At 50.7% G+C, this 14,261-nt stretch overlaps 3 protein-coding genes across 3 annotated transcripts in view; all 3 read left to right on the top strand.

Moving 5' to 3' along the window:
- Positions 1-1,545: 1,545 nt before the first annotated feature.
- LOC101768793 (transmembrane protein 209) lies at positions 1,546-5,347 on the top strand. The gene is made up of 7 exons (XM_004984786.4): positions 1,546-1,902; positions 2,008-2,063; positions 2,362-3,209; positions 3,311-3,509; positions 3,666-3,845; positions 3,992-4,368; positions 4,944-5,347. The coding sequence occupies exons 1-7, from the start codon at positions 1,706-1,708 to the stop codon at positions 5,082-5,084; spliced, it is 1,998 nt and encodes a 665-aa protein (XP_004984843.1). The 5' UTR covers positions 1,546-1,705; the 3' UTR covers positions 5,085-5,347.
- A 310-nt stretch (positions 5,348-5,657) lies between these two features.
- LOC101769207 (nascent polypeptide-associated complex subunit alpha, muscle-specific form) lies at positions 5,658-8,888 on the top strand. The gene is made up of 6 exons (XM_004984788.3): positions 5,658-5,844; positions 5,931-6,072; positions 6,163-6,796; positions 7,009-7,804; positions 7,880-7,929; positions 8,519-8,888. The coding sequence occupies exons 1-6, from the start codon at positions 5,817-5,819 to the stop codon at positions 8,525-8,527; spliced, it is 1,659 nt and encodes a 552-aa protein (XP_004984845.1). The 5' UTR covers positions 5,658-5,816; the 3' UTR covers positions 8,528-8,888.
- A 5,204-nt stretch (positions 8,889-14,092) lies between these two features.
- Positions 14,093-14,261, top strand: part of LOC101769880 (serine/threonine protein kinase OSK3) — a 5,990-nt gene continuing 5,821 nt past the window's right edge. The window contains exon 1 of the mRNA XM_012843081.3: positions 14,093-14,261. The gene's annotated coding sequence lies outside the window, so the exon portion shown is untranslated.

The following is a 14,261-nucleotide window of genomic DNA, read 5'->3' as shown; positions in this document are numbered from 1 at the left end:
GTAGTAGTTTTTGTGTCATACTCGTACATCGAATTTACAGGTTTGACATACAGCTTTTTAAATTCAAATAGTTCTGTCCATCAATTTGTAATTCTGTAGTCCTGCACTATTGCAAAATAGACTCAACTAAGAAATAGTTAGATTAATGATCTTTGGTATACTTGCGGGCCCTAGTCTAGATGATTCTTACACGATAACAACTGTAATTACTACATTTGTCGAGAGGTTACTGCAGATGCCGACGGGCAAGTATGTTTTGGTATTATTTTGAGCCCCATGGCCAAAGGTGATTAGACCTTGCATGCGACTTTGCCGAGAGTTCCCGCAAATCAAGGACAAGCAATTACCGACTAACATTTAGCGATCAGAAGAAAACTAGTTGATAAAATGACTAGTTCAGCCACTTTACTAAAACTCTAGGCAAAAGTCTCAAATCTTGTATGAGTTTAAGAATCGTAAAATGCAGTCGAGGGGCAAGCATTTGATGCTATGGTAATCTAGAGTCCTATTAAACCGCATCTTCAACGACTGTTTGTAGTGATATAAAACACAGCATCATGAGAATACGAATCTTAGCTTGGTTATAATATTATTGACGCGAGCTTATAATGTTACATCTTTCCTTTTATATATGAAAAAAATAGGTTCGTATTTACTAAAATGGTCAATTGCAACTACTCCTTCCGTTCCAAATTATAGTTCGTTTTGGACTTTTAGGTTCATAGATATTATTATGCATCTATAGATATTATTATGCATCTAGACATAGATATCATAATCAAATATATGAATCTAAATAAGCTAAAACGATCTATAATTTGAAACGAAGGAAGTATTTGCTGACTTGCATTTACGTGGTTTAGTTGACCAGTGCCACGATCAATATTTATCCGGCAATCCCAACCCAATAACTAGGATGGTGTATATAGAATTAACTGAGCTGCCATTTAGGATAAAAGATGATATGGCATATGAGTAAATGAAGAAAGAGAAGAAAACCAAATCTAGTATTAAATTCAAGTATGGAATAAGCGGTATTTGCACTGTGAAGTACTTGTGGAACTTATGGAAACTATGTGCAGTGTCTTGGTCATGACTGCCCGATAGTGCACAATTGTAATTGAGGTCTTGTTTAGTTGGCTAAATTGGGAGATGCAAAATTACTGTGCCAGCACTGTAGCGTTTCATTTGTATTTGTGAATTATTGTTCAAATATTGACTAATTGGCTCAAAAGATTCGTCTCGCAAAGTACAACAAAACTGTGCAATTAGTTTTTAATTTCGTCTACATTTAGTACTCCATGCATGTACCGCAAGTTTGATGTGATGGGGAATCTTCTTTTTGCATAGTGTCAAAATTGGGAGTTGGGGTAACCATGGCCTGATTTGAAATGCTCGTGCAAAGCTTTTACATGGTATTTGTGCCATTTGTTTTCATCGTTCTAGGTACTTCTTTTGAGATCAGTGCCCAGTTTCTCTGCCGAGTGCCGACCAACGCGTCTCCAAATTTGCAATCACCGATGCCAGCCAGTTCAAATCTGAAAGTAGGCCAACCAAAAGACACGGCCTTGTATCCGACGCTGTCCGTCCTGCGTTCGAACTCCGCTGCTTCCCGATTTCAAATAGCTAGCTCGCTGCCGGCACGCCCTCCGCCTGACTGCGCCGCGCATCGCCTCCCTCAGGCAGGTCACGGCGGCGGCGGCGGATGGGGTCCCAGCACGGCGTCGGCTCGCCCGGCAGAGGTGGCGGCGCCAAGGCGCGGGACATGTTCTCGGTGTATCAGAATCCGTCCCTCACCCGCGCTCTCGCCTCCCGCAGCGCCCGCCCCTCCGTCCCGGTCCTCATCGTCCTCGCGGTCTTACCCGTCGCCTCCGCCTCCTCCCTCCTCGCCCTTTCCTCCCGGTAAGCTCAAACAGCCCTGATGCCCACGATTTCTCCCTCTGCATCTAAACCCTAAACCCCATGCTATAACGATGCCTGGTTTCTCGTATCTCGATGCTGTTCCAGGGCGGAGCAGCTCGTCATGTTCGCCGGCAGAGCGGGTGTCTCTGTCTTCGTTGCTGGTAAGTTCTCCCGTCTCTCTGCTCGGTTGGGCGTTTGGGGAAATCCCGAACGTTGCTTCAGTGCACTGTGCTTGCACACGAGGTGTTTGTGAAAATGCCTAGTGCCAAGAATGCGTCGTTTGGTTTCATTGCACAGCAGGTGATTGTAGAAATACCATAGTTTGCCACGCATTAATGCCATAGAAATCCCCATGTTTAGATCCGTTCAACAGGATCTGGGTGTTTATAAATGCTGGACGGTGAATTTTTGTTGGGCTCGAGGTGCATCTGCCAACATTAACCTGTTTCTGTCTTTCAGGTTTTGTCTTTAAGATGGTGGAGGCAGTGCTGGGTCTTGTTGCGCTTGTTACACTGCTGGCATTCTTCAGGGCACTGATATTATACAATGGGAAGAAGGCACTGACTAAGGATGACAAGGTTGTCTTGTCTGAACGCCAACTAGGGCTTCTTGGGTTAAAGACGGCAGGTTCAGGAGGTGGGATGGGTGAGCAAACTAAAAGGCCTCCCAAGACGAAGCCATCAACACCCTCGGAGCCAATTGTACCTATCAGGAAGTCTTCGTTCAGCTACACACCATCTCGGCCTTTAGGGCAATCGAGGATTGGTTCCAGCCATTTGAGCCCTGGTGGTGAGAGACTGACCACGGCATTGCAAATGTCACCTTCCACCCCATTGCAGAAATCAGTCTCTTCCCCTTCAACTCCATGGTCAAGGAAAAGCTCAGGCAGTGCAAAGGGCATACAGACAGAGGCAATGCTGGAGCAGTTCTTGGCTGGCTTGGATGAAAATATTGACAAAATCACGGATTCAGAGACTAAAACTGCAACTCCTCCAGCAACCATTTCAAGCTTTGGCGTTGCTACTCCTGTTTCAGTCACCACATCAACCACCCCTTCTGGCGCAGCAAGGAGTACACCTTTGAGGCCTGTGAGAATGTCTCCTAGTTCCCATCAGAAGTACAGCACACCACCAAAAAAGGGCGAAGGCGAACTTCCACCTCCGATGTCCTTAGAGCAAGCAGTGGAGGCCTTTGAGAGTTTGGGTGTATATCCTGAGATTGAGCAGTGGCGAGATAGTCTCAGGCAGTGGTTCTCTTCAGTTGTGATGAACCCACTTGTCCATAAAATTAAAACAAGCCATACTCAGGTGTACAATTTTGGGATTCCTTTTACATGACCCTTCATCTCTACTCCATTTTCATTGCTTATCTTCCCTTTTTTCTATTTTCTTATTTTTCACTCTTTCAGGTTAAGCAAACTACAGCTACTGTTGGGGCTTCAGTTACTGTTAGCCAAGTTGGAAGCGATCTGCCAAGCACAACAACACCAGTTACCTTATCCCCTCTTGGCGGGACTAAAGATTGGCAACCGACTGTCACAGTTGATGAGGATGGCATTCTTAATCAATTGCGCTCCACACTCCTACGTTCTCGAGATGCCCCAGTTGGTGAGTTCCTGGTGTGGTTTGACATTTTCCTGCTGTAGTTTTGCGTGTTTCTGTCAACATGTTTAACAATGCTTTTGTGCTGTGGGTGAAGTCAACTTACTCTTAAAGTTTAGTATGTGATTTTTTTACCTGTTAATCATTATTTTCTCTGCACAGCACAAACATTTGGCAGTCCACAACAGCCACAACAGAACCCCCTCCTTCCAGCTATTCAAACATGTATCGATGCAATTACAGAGCATCAAAGGCTCAACACTCTGATGAAGGGAGAGCTGATAAAAGGCTTGTTGCCGCAGAGCAGTGTTCGTGCTGATTTCACTGTTCAGAGAGTTCAAGGTGAATATCTTGCTTTCACTTTTTTTTGTTAAAGTAGCTGAGTGAAGAGCCTTCTGTTGCATAAAATTTCCTAACCTGTAATAATAAGATACGTACGGTGTTAGAATTAGTACTGGTATAACTTGTATGCTTCTATGTCAATGCAGAACTTGCTGAAGGAACGTGTTTGAAGAACTATGATTACATGGGTCATGGAAATGGCTACGGTAAATCAGAGAAGAAGTGGATCAGCGAGCTACCTACTGACTCGCACCTTCTATTGTACCTGTTTGCTGCTTTCCTTGAACATCCAAAATGGATGCTTCATGTTGATCCTACCTCCTACTCTGGTGCCCAGTCCAGTAAAAATCCCTTATTTCTGGGAGTTCTTCCACCAAAAGAGAGATTCCCGGAAAAGTATGTTGCTCTGATATCAGGTGTTCCAGCAATTATTCACCCAGGGGCTCTTATCCTGGCTGTGAGCAAGCAGAGTCCTCCAATATTTGCTTTATACTGGGACAAGAAGCTGCAGTTTTCTCTTCAGGTGATTTGTTAGTTCATTTGTTCTTCTATAATCATGGTTGCTACAATGCTACTATTCCAAATCCAGTCATGTATTTCTTTGTTTAAGTTTAGGAGGTGTTTCTTTTAATAAGATGCACACTGTAGGAAGTTAAGGATAAACAAGAGAAACAAACCTATAAGAAAGGTAGCAAATGGGTAGTTTTATATGTTTGAGGTTGGATTTGAATTAACATTTAGCTATCAGCTCAGAAGTGGTTGAGAATTAATGGGCATATTATTAGAGAGGCTCTTGCTTGTCTGCCATTTGCTATGAACACGATTATTTACCAGAATAAATTCTTGAACAGTTGGTGAGACTCATTTAACAAGTATATGCTTGCACTAACTAAACTGCTAAACTTGAAATAAACTGATATATTTATTCTCTTGATATGTTCTTCATTTCTTTTGCTATTAGGTTACCTCTGTCAACCGTTGATTCGTCATCCCAATTGAATTTGTTCACATCATATTTGTACTCATTGACTATTAAGCTTTAACAGTGAACCTTTGATAACTAGTTCTGATGCTGTACATCTATGTTTTCACTTCCAGGGAAGAACGGCTCTGTGGGATGCCATTCTACTTCTCTGCCACCAAATAAATGCTGGCTATTGCGGTGTGGTTAGAGGAATCCATATCGGTTCGTCTGCCTTGAACCTCCTGTCAGTTATTGATTCAGATATGGAAAGCTGAATGTGAGGCATGGTAGACCCCATGCTGGCTTTGTCAGCAGGAGCCCTAGAAAGCTGGTTCTGTAGTCTTAAGACGAGAAACTGTGACCAGCTAGTTTGCTGGTGTTAAGTTGTAACTAACATTGGCATGTTTGGAACTGACGTAGTGTTTTTAGATGTGATATGCCCTGGTGGTGTTGGGGCATCTGAATGTTACGCCAAAGCTGTACCTCGAGTTTCTGGCAAATCTATTTTCTTAACCCTGTGGTTCTGTGCTTTGAATCCCTCGTGATTTAGTTACTGCAGTATCACTTTGATTTGTTTATCAGTTTCATCCATTGGTTGCCACACTGATCATTAGCAGTAGTTACTCCTGAATGGATCATTATGGTGTTTTGCCCCCTTTTGATGTCGTCCTGATTGGCTCCTGAAAATGGCGTATAATCATCAGTAAATCAAATGGGCCGAACTACCTTTAGGTAAATATTCGGGCGGTTCGATCGAGTGCAGTTAGTGGGGCCCACCTAAGGCTCGGCCCAGCGAAAAACGCGACCCCCACTCGTTTCCCCTCCTTCGGACAGGGGGAGCGGGCGGTTCAAAAAATTTCAAACCCACCAATCGGCCGACCCCAACGGCAACTCCCCATCTCCCCACTTTCAACTCGCCCCACGTCTCCGCGACCGCGACGCCGCCGTTTCATCAGCTCGTCGTCCCTCGATCGCTCCCACAAGGACACCGCACGCTCGCAGAGGCCATGGATCCCCACCCCACCCCCTTCCCAGGTAAGCGGCAACTCTCTCCCCAGAGTCCAGCGTCACATTCCCTAATTCTCGGTTCGATTCGGTGAGTTACTTCGCGAGATGCGCAGGGAAGCGCCGGCTGGCTGCCGCTCCCGCGCCGCTGGCGTTGAAGGCGGCGGCGCCCAAACCCAAGTCTATTGCCGCAGCGCGCGCGACGAGGATGGCCAAGAGGTCGCCGACGGGAAACGCCACCGCCGCCCCACAACCACGGCAAGGATTCGTTGTCTCTCGATTCACTCTAGATTTGTTGTTGTGTGCTCTCCGGTTCGTTGCTGAGGTCAGCCTCGTGTGCTTTTGTAGGCCGCCACGGCGCGCTTTTGGTACCACCAGGAGCAACAACGTCCCGGTCGAGAAGCCAGCTCCGCCGCTGCAGAAGCCTTCGAAGGTATCGCCGCCGCCGCCGAAGAAGCCTTCTAAGCTGTCGCCGCCGCCGTTGCTCAAACCTTCGAAAACATCGCCACCAGCAGTGCAGAAGCCTTCTAAGCTGTCGCCACCAGCAACGCAGAAGCCTTCGAAGCTGTCGCCGCCGAATCCGGTCAGGGCGACGAAGCCGTCCAAGTTTGCCGCAAAGCCCCTGAAGAAAGTCGCCCCGGGTGCGGATCTGGAGGCGAAGGCCAAGAAGAGGAGCCAGCGAGTGAGCTTCCAGGAGGCTGAAGTGGGGGCGGCGGCCCCCAGGAGTGGAGAGAAGGCGAAAGCTTATGCTGACGACGCGGCTGGGCACACGCCGATGGTGGCTATGAGAGCCGCAGAGAAGCCAGCAAACGTTTTGGCTGCAGAGACGCCCTTCTTTAGCGCGCAGAATTGCAGCAGTTGCACGGTCGACCAGCTTGAGTCAGCTACATACTGGCTAGCCCAGATCCGTTTGGCTGAGTCTGTTGGGAAACACTGGGTTGCTGCAGCATTCTTTCGCCTTGCGTTTGAGTGCCAAGCTCAGGTGAGAGATAAACTATGCAGCAATTTTAAGTGATGGTTGCGTATGCATGTTAAATATTACCATTTTACTACTGCGATGTTTTATTTTTTGTGGTTTGTGCTTGTATAGCCAGTTCGTAGAAGCTTGACACCTGTGTATAATGTTATAGTTAAGTACTAATCCTGATGTCAATACTGCTCCTTTAAATAACACATTTGATTTTTTGTGGACAGCCAATTCACAGGATCCAAAGTGAGCTCCGGAGTTACGCAGTGCGCCATGAGAGTGCTGGCACTTTGACCCCTTTATTTGATGAGCTTCTCACTGCTCATGGCATGCCAGTGAACCAACCAAAGTTTGACGTTGATGGTTGTGAGAAGATAGATACGCCTATAGCAAATGCAGTAGACAAAAACACTGACACTGCCACACTTAAAGTAGATGAGTGCCTGGAATGTGACTCTGGTGACGATCTTATTGATGTGGGTGTCATCATTGCTGACAAGCATGATGAGGATGCCATGGGCCAACCAGACTTTCAGAGGAAACTGGACGAAAGTTTTGAGTTTGATGACTCTGAGGCTGTGATTGTGGAGCAGTTCGATGAAGAAAACTTTGATCTATTGAAGAACATCGAGATTAAAGTTCCTTGTAGCAATGAATCAATCCAGCCAGCATGCAGATCCTCCACTGAAAAATTGAGCCCGAGAGAATCTGTAGTAGCAATGGATTCTTCTTCTGGACACCTCTCATTGGATAAGCTTTCAGAAAAATTGTCTCCCGGCATGGGGAGTTCATCCTCAAAGCGTTTATCTTCTGTTAGCTCTTTTGACAAGAAGTCTCCATTGTCGTCGGAGAGGCTAACATCTAGTTGCCCTTCTTATAAAAAGTCTGCTTTCACTAGAGACCTATCTTCAAAGCAGATGGTATCTGGAAGCCATTCTGATGTGAAGCCCAATGCTATTGCTGGAGTTCCTGATCATGAGAGCAAAGTGATTCAAGATGTGGCATCAGAGTGTCCTGCTTTATGTAAGTTAACATGTCCAGAACTTTCCATTTGACATTGCCGTTAAGATATGTTCTGATGGAGAGAGCAACTTGCAGTTTATCAGCTTGAGTCCAGAGGACCCGTGGATGCTGCTGCCAATTATGAGGTTTGTCCTGCTTCTTCTTTTTAGGTTCATAGCAAAGCTACTGTTGATGTGTTGCTGGCACCAGTGTTTATCGCTGATGGTGTTAGTATGACTGTTTCACAATTGAGGTGTGTAACTTTCATTATATTCGAGGGGATACTTGGACTTATTTTTACACAGAAAGAATTACTGAATGGATTTAGCTGTAACTTTAACACTGCTGTGCACAACTACCCATACACGCAACTTTTTTAAAAGTACCTTTGTAAGGATGGAAATGTATGTTTCAAAGAAACAAAATTACTGATAAAATAAAAAGAGTGGATTTTATGAGCACAAGTAGCTATAACTAACCTACAATTCTGACTTTCGCAAAGAAAACCCCTACAATTTTGACATCAATTTGCTAGTATCAAGCATGTCAGTAGCTGTTGTACTTAGCTACTGATCTTATAAATTTCTTCTATGTTATGGGCGATGCATTTATTCATTATGCAATCAAAAGAGCAGCTGATACTGGTATAATGCGAATAGCAGTCCCTATCTGTCTCTACTGAACAGTTGATGTTATCAACATGACAACTTGGAACTAATTTCGCATTCTTTACAGATGCATTAGCAACTGGAGCTGGAGTCATGTAGTGTGTGCTTGTACATGTAGTTCATTTTTAGTCTGGAGCTTTCTTTGTTTGCTTCCGTCTGGGAATAGGATCATCTGTGCGCTTGCCACCGGGTATGGTTTTCTTTAACCAGTCCAAGAACGTGATGTTGTGAACAAAGGTCGTCATTCTCAGATGACCTCTGGGGATTTTTCCCCCTTCCGTTTACTTCGTATGTTAGTATGCTTGCTTAGCATAACAGAGTTGTGGTCTCTATCTGTTTAACTTTAATGTGGGAATCATTGAAACCTTTGTGGTATCGACTTTGTTGTAATATGTGTCATTATCACTTGAAAAGTGCTACAATGCAAAACGTTGTCACTAAGCGCTAACTGTTGACTCTTTGTGGCTATTTGATCGAACCACATTAAAGAACTTGGAGAAGGTACGTGGAAAGAATCTTTGTTCGAGAGATTAGTTTCAACTGCTTCCAGTTTCTTTTCTCTGGCGTTGAAATTATGTACTGGGCATTCCGCAAACATTTGGTAAAAAGTATTTCGTTAGCCAAGGACCAATAGGTAAAAGCATGTGTGACGTCTTCGCTCCATATTGAGGGGTGTAAAGCAAACAAAATTATATGATACAATCTCTAGTCATAAAAACTTGTTGTCATTAAACTTCTATGGTCTTTTGATGCGTATTGAAGTGGTTGCCGCCGTGTATCACTTGTGGTCGCCATGGCGTGACACTATGATAAACATTACAGATGTAACAAATCATTGCTAAAAAAAACCGCCAACAGATAAATAATGTTACCAATTATATAATTCAGATTGTTATTCCGACTGCCATGGACCCAATCTGAACTATGTGCTCCTTGCTCGCTTGCTTCTCTTCTTTTTCTTCGCGGAAGTTAAGACCCACGAAAATGGTTGTTGCTCGGCATAACATTAGCAGCAGCAGGTATGCTTTCATCTTCCATCATCTCGTCATGCTCCACAACAAAAGAAAATGCACCGAGCTGCAAAGAAGTTCGTTTTGCAGCCACACTAGAATCTTCAGCACAAGGCTCTGAAGGGATCGCTCGTCTCATCGGTACCGATGCACCTGAAGAATGTGCATGGACAGCAAGTCCCTTTAACACAGGATTGCGCGGCTGCTTCTAGTCGCCCCTCTCCGACGTTAACAGCAAGCATCAATGGTTCGGAGTTCGCGGGCCCAAGGCTGATCATGAAGTAAACAACGTCCTCGTTGCTCAATCTCAGTATGGGGGGAGCACTGAGCACCTTGTTCATCAAGCCCCTTGGTGGCGTCGTCGTCCCACACCTGTCGCAGACTCGCAGTAGATCAGTGTAACTCGAATCCGTGGCCAGGATCCTAGCAATATCTGCCTTGAAACACTTGCACCAATACTTCGAACCCGTCTCCCTCTTCGATACGGTGACCGTCCAACCACCATTGTCGTCAAGGTTAGACTCTCAACGAACCTGATCGCGCCATTGCTCAACGTAGCATCCCGAAATGAGAGAGGAGAGTACTGCGTGTCTATGCGAACTGAAGGACGAGGAGGGTGTTCATCACGGGGCGGCGCCACGGGCCACTGGAGCAGCCGCAGCACGGGGTCCTCGCCGAGCACGTTGCACTGCAGGACGCCACGGCAGAGGTCGACCCACGCCAGCGAGCTCCCTCCGGCGGCGATGGCCTTGCTAGGCTCATGCGTCGCCACCGCATCGCAGATCGTCTCCCGGTCCTTGGAGATCCTGGCCACTTTGGAGCTCCACGACTGGGTCTCCGACGAGAACACGACGATCTCGTACTTGGTGTCAGGTTAATTAAACTGCGGGATAGGGAAGACCACGAAGTAGTGCTCGCCGGCGCCGGGCAGGATGCCGACCCGTTTGGGCGAGGCGACCTCTGGACAGGGCCCGGGATCAGGTGGAGCGACGGCTCCCCGGGGCCGGTCCTGTAGACGAAGTAATCGGTGGACGCCGCCCGACCGTCGCCGCGTAAGAAGGCGATGCGCATGAGCACGAGGCCGTCGGCGGCGTTGAGGATCTCGGGCCGGGGCTTCCGCTGAAGGCACGTCTGTTCAGGCCGGGGCAGTGCACGAGCCAGCGAGAGACCCCCGGCGGGTCGGCGAGGGCGAAGGACACCTGCACGGCGCGCCGGGCGCTCGTGAAGCCTGTGGCGGTGGTCGCGTTGCTCCGGTGGTAGCCGATCGACGAAAGTTCGTTCAGGAGAACCCACGTAGGGCCTCCGGGGAATCGGACGGGTGCGGCTACGACGGGGTCCGGCATGGCGCAAGAGCGGAAGTACGTGGGCGGTTGGACGACGGCAGCACCAAACCAAGGTTGCCAGTTGCCACGGCGCGGGCACGGATTCATTCAGTGATTGTAAGAGGCTGCTTCCCATGTCCCGATTCCGACTCGATAAAAAGAAAAGGTTGGTTTTCCGACACCGGATCGATTTCTGGTGCTTGCGCGGGGGCATCGATCACATGAGAAGGGAATCGCAAAGCTGCAAAAGTTGCTGCGATTCTGCTAAACCCCCAGCCCCTGGCTCGGCGCCGCCCGCCCAGCGCGCGGTTGGCATTGCAGTTGCAGCGCACGATCGACACGCTCCGCGACACACCCGCGCCGCGCGCGGGCGCCGGACCAGCGTCGCGGGCTCGCGGCGCGTGCTTGGGTGCCGGCTCGCGCGTCTTGGCGCCTGGCCAATTAGGGTGTGTTTGGTTACTGGGTCGAGGTGGGTTGGAATGGGTCGGACCCTCATCATCCCGTGTTTGGTTAGGAATGAAGTGGGTTGGGTTCGACCCCCGTAGGGAATATACCGTATAGATGCGGGTTAGAACGATCCCCTCAAAACGAGCGGACCATTCCAACCCAGTGAGCGAGCGTGTAACGCCGTGAGGGGCGCGGTGGGGGGCGTAGGCCGGCGGGGCGCAGGCCGGCGCCGGGAGGGTAGGGGGGTGGGGGGAGCAGGCGCAGCGCGGCGCAGGCCGGCGGCGAGGTGGAGCACGCGGCGGCGGGGCGGAGCAGGAGCACGCGGCGGCGGGGCGGAGCAGGAGGCGCGGCGACGGGGCGGAGCAGGAGGCGTGGCGGTGGGGCAGAGGCGCGGCGGGGCGGAGTGGGAGGCGGGGCGGAGCGGGAGGCGGGCCGCGGTGGAGGAAGCCGGCGGCGGGGCGGAGCAGGAGGCCGGCGGCAGGGTGCGGCGCAGGCCAACGGCGGCGGGGCGGAGCAGGCGGGGCGCGGTGGAGGAAGCCGGTGGGGCGGAGCAGGAGGAGGAGGTCGGCGGCGCGTAGGGAGGAGGAGGCGGCCGGCGGCGCGTGGGCGCCGGGAGGCTCGGAGGAGCCGGAGAAGTCGGGGGCGTCGGGGATGAGAGGAGGCTGGGCGGCCCCAGGAAGAAGAAGGAGGAGGAAGGGAGGGAGGAGAGAGAGGCTGACAGGTGGGCCCCGCAACTGACAGGCGGGGCCCACAGCTAACGGTGTTAAAAGGACATCATCCCAACCCTCTCAACTTTTTCAACCAAACAAAAAACTGGGTCGGCTCCAACCCACTCATCCAAACACGAGCTGGGTTGGCTCCAACCCACAAAAGTGGGTCGGCTCCGACCCGACCCACGTCGTTCCAAAACCAAACACACCCTTAGCTTGTTTCCTGCCGCGCGCGCGAGTTGGGGAGAGCGGCAGCGGCGGCCGTGGACGTGCGGAAGAAGCTGCGGGCGCATCCGGCCGCATCACACGTCAAGGTCCGGTCGGCCGTCAGACAAGCTGAAAAGCCAGGGACCGACACGAGTGGCCATGCTCGGCCGGGGTCGGGTGTTCAGCTAGCGCGGGTGCCGGGCCAGCGTCGCCGCGCGTGCTTGGGTATGGGTGCCGGCTCGCGTCTTGGAGCCTGGCCTGGCCAATTCGGTTCGTTTCCTGCTGCCGTTGCCGCGCGCGCGAGATGGAGAGAGCGGCAGCCATGGGCGTGCGGCCGAAGTTACGGGCGCATCCGGCCGCGCGTCGCGTCAAGGTCGGCCGTCAGAATAGCTGGGGAGGCCAGGCCAAGCCCCGACCGGGACGAGCGCACGCGAGCCGTCTTGCACCGAACGCTAGCGGTGGACCGCCGTGAGGGCACATGGAAAGCAGAGAGCGTACGTGGCAGCGCCGCATCGTGCGGCTCGCGGTTCGCCGGTGAATATCGCCACGTGAAGACAGAAGGGAGCTAGCTTGGGGCGCGTGTACGGGTGTCCAGCCTCAAAGACGTCGCCGGCACGGCGGCGGGACCGTCGATATACGGAGCGGGGTAGATGACAGTCACAGATCGTGAGCGACAGCGACGGACAGCGACGAACCGTGAGGCAGATCTCGCGGCGATGATACTTCCAAAATTCGATGCGTTGCTTCCGTCGCCAACCAAGCCAATCACCTGCTTCTTTTGACTAACGAGGCCAGACGTCTCGTTCACTGCCTTTCTTTTAACCAACCGTCCGTGGTTCTGATTGGCACGTCAAATTCGCAAACAGCCGTATAGATGCTACCATTGTTTTCTTTTCGTTGCTAAAAAGAATAAGTATCAGCTTTTGTTGTGTCGAGCAAAGAAAAAAAATAAAAAAAACTAGGTGATGTTATACTTCAGAAAAGAGATTTTTTTTTTGAAATTAAGAAAAGAGAAATTCCACTCGCATGGTTGCACCTGCAAAAACCTCCTGGTCCTGGCACACCCCCACTTGCTACAGAATTGTTCCGTGCACACTACCAAAGTACACCAAGAAGGGGTAGCATTTTTTTTTTGAAAACAAGAACGGGTAGCCTATAATAAACTAGTACTACATCAGCGTCAAACAATACTCAATGTGTCTACTAATCCCTTCCAGAACTGTCATCTCCCAGCTTGGAACACTCATGTCACCGTATTATTTAAAGCCTGTCAGCAACGTGATATGGCCACAAAATGAGCACATCTCTAGCCTACCCAATCTCACGTCACTGACGCGAGGTTAAAATACTTTGATAACCCCACGTCTCCTCCGGCGGGCGCGATGACCACAAGTCCACGGCACAGCAGCAGCCAACTGCGCCGCTGTGCAAGTGCGCCAGCGCAAGGCAACGTGGGTTAACAAACCGGGGAAGCCAAGCCATCCAACATACACGCGCACGGGCGCACGGGGGCACGGCGCAAGCGCAAACGATCCACACGCCGTCCTCCTCGTCGGAAACAACCAACCCTCTCCGAGGCTCCGACGCCGCACCGCATCAGCGCCGTGTCAGCTCCCCCACCCCCGCCGGCGACCAAAAGCACCCCCCGACAAATGGCGCCCAGCCCCCCAGCCGTCCGGCCGTCCGTCCCACGGCCCACGCCATCCCTCCACCAGACGGACGCACGCGCACGAGAAAAGAAAACAAAAAAATTCGAGGGGAGCCAAAGAGGAGACGGGGGAAACCGGGAAAGCCAGAAGCAGCCAAACTGCCAAAACCCGGGCGCGACCGACCGAGCGCGCCGCCACGTCAGCGCGACGGTGATCGTTCCGTTCCCCCGGTAACGCCGCCCCCCTCCTCTCGCATCGCCCTAAAACCGGCCGAGCGGGCGATTAAACTAAGCTAACACCGGGATAAAGCCTCCGCCCCCCGGAATCGGACCGAGGCCGGCAGTCCCCCCCATACGCCCAACCCCCAAAACCTCCCTCCGCTCTCGGCTCGTGGGTGCTCTCCCCGTCTCTCCTCCCACTCTCGCCCGCCCGCGCGCAGGCCCGTCGGGTGGCCGGCGAGCCTGG

This window comes from Setaria italica, chromosome IX (genome assembly GCF_000263155.2).
Source record: "Setaria italica strain Yugu1 chromosome IX, Setaria_italica_v2.0, whole genome shotgun sequence".
Taxonomy (NCBI): Eukaryota; Viridiplantae; Streptophyta; class Magnoliopsida; order Poales; family Poaceae; genus Setaria; species Setaria italica.
The sequence above is the reverse complement of the archived record's forward strand: the minus strand, read 5'-3'. Positions and strand labels throughout refer to the sequence as shown.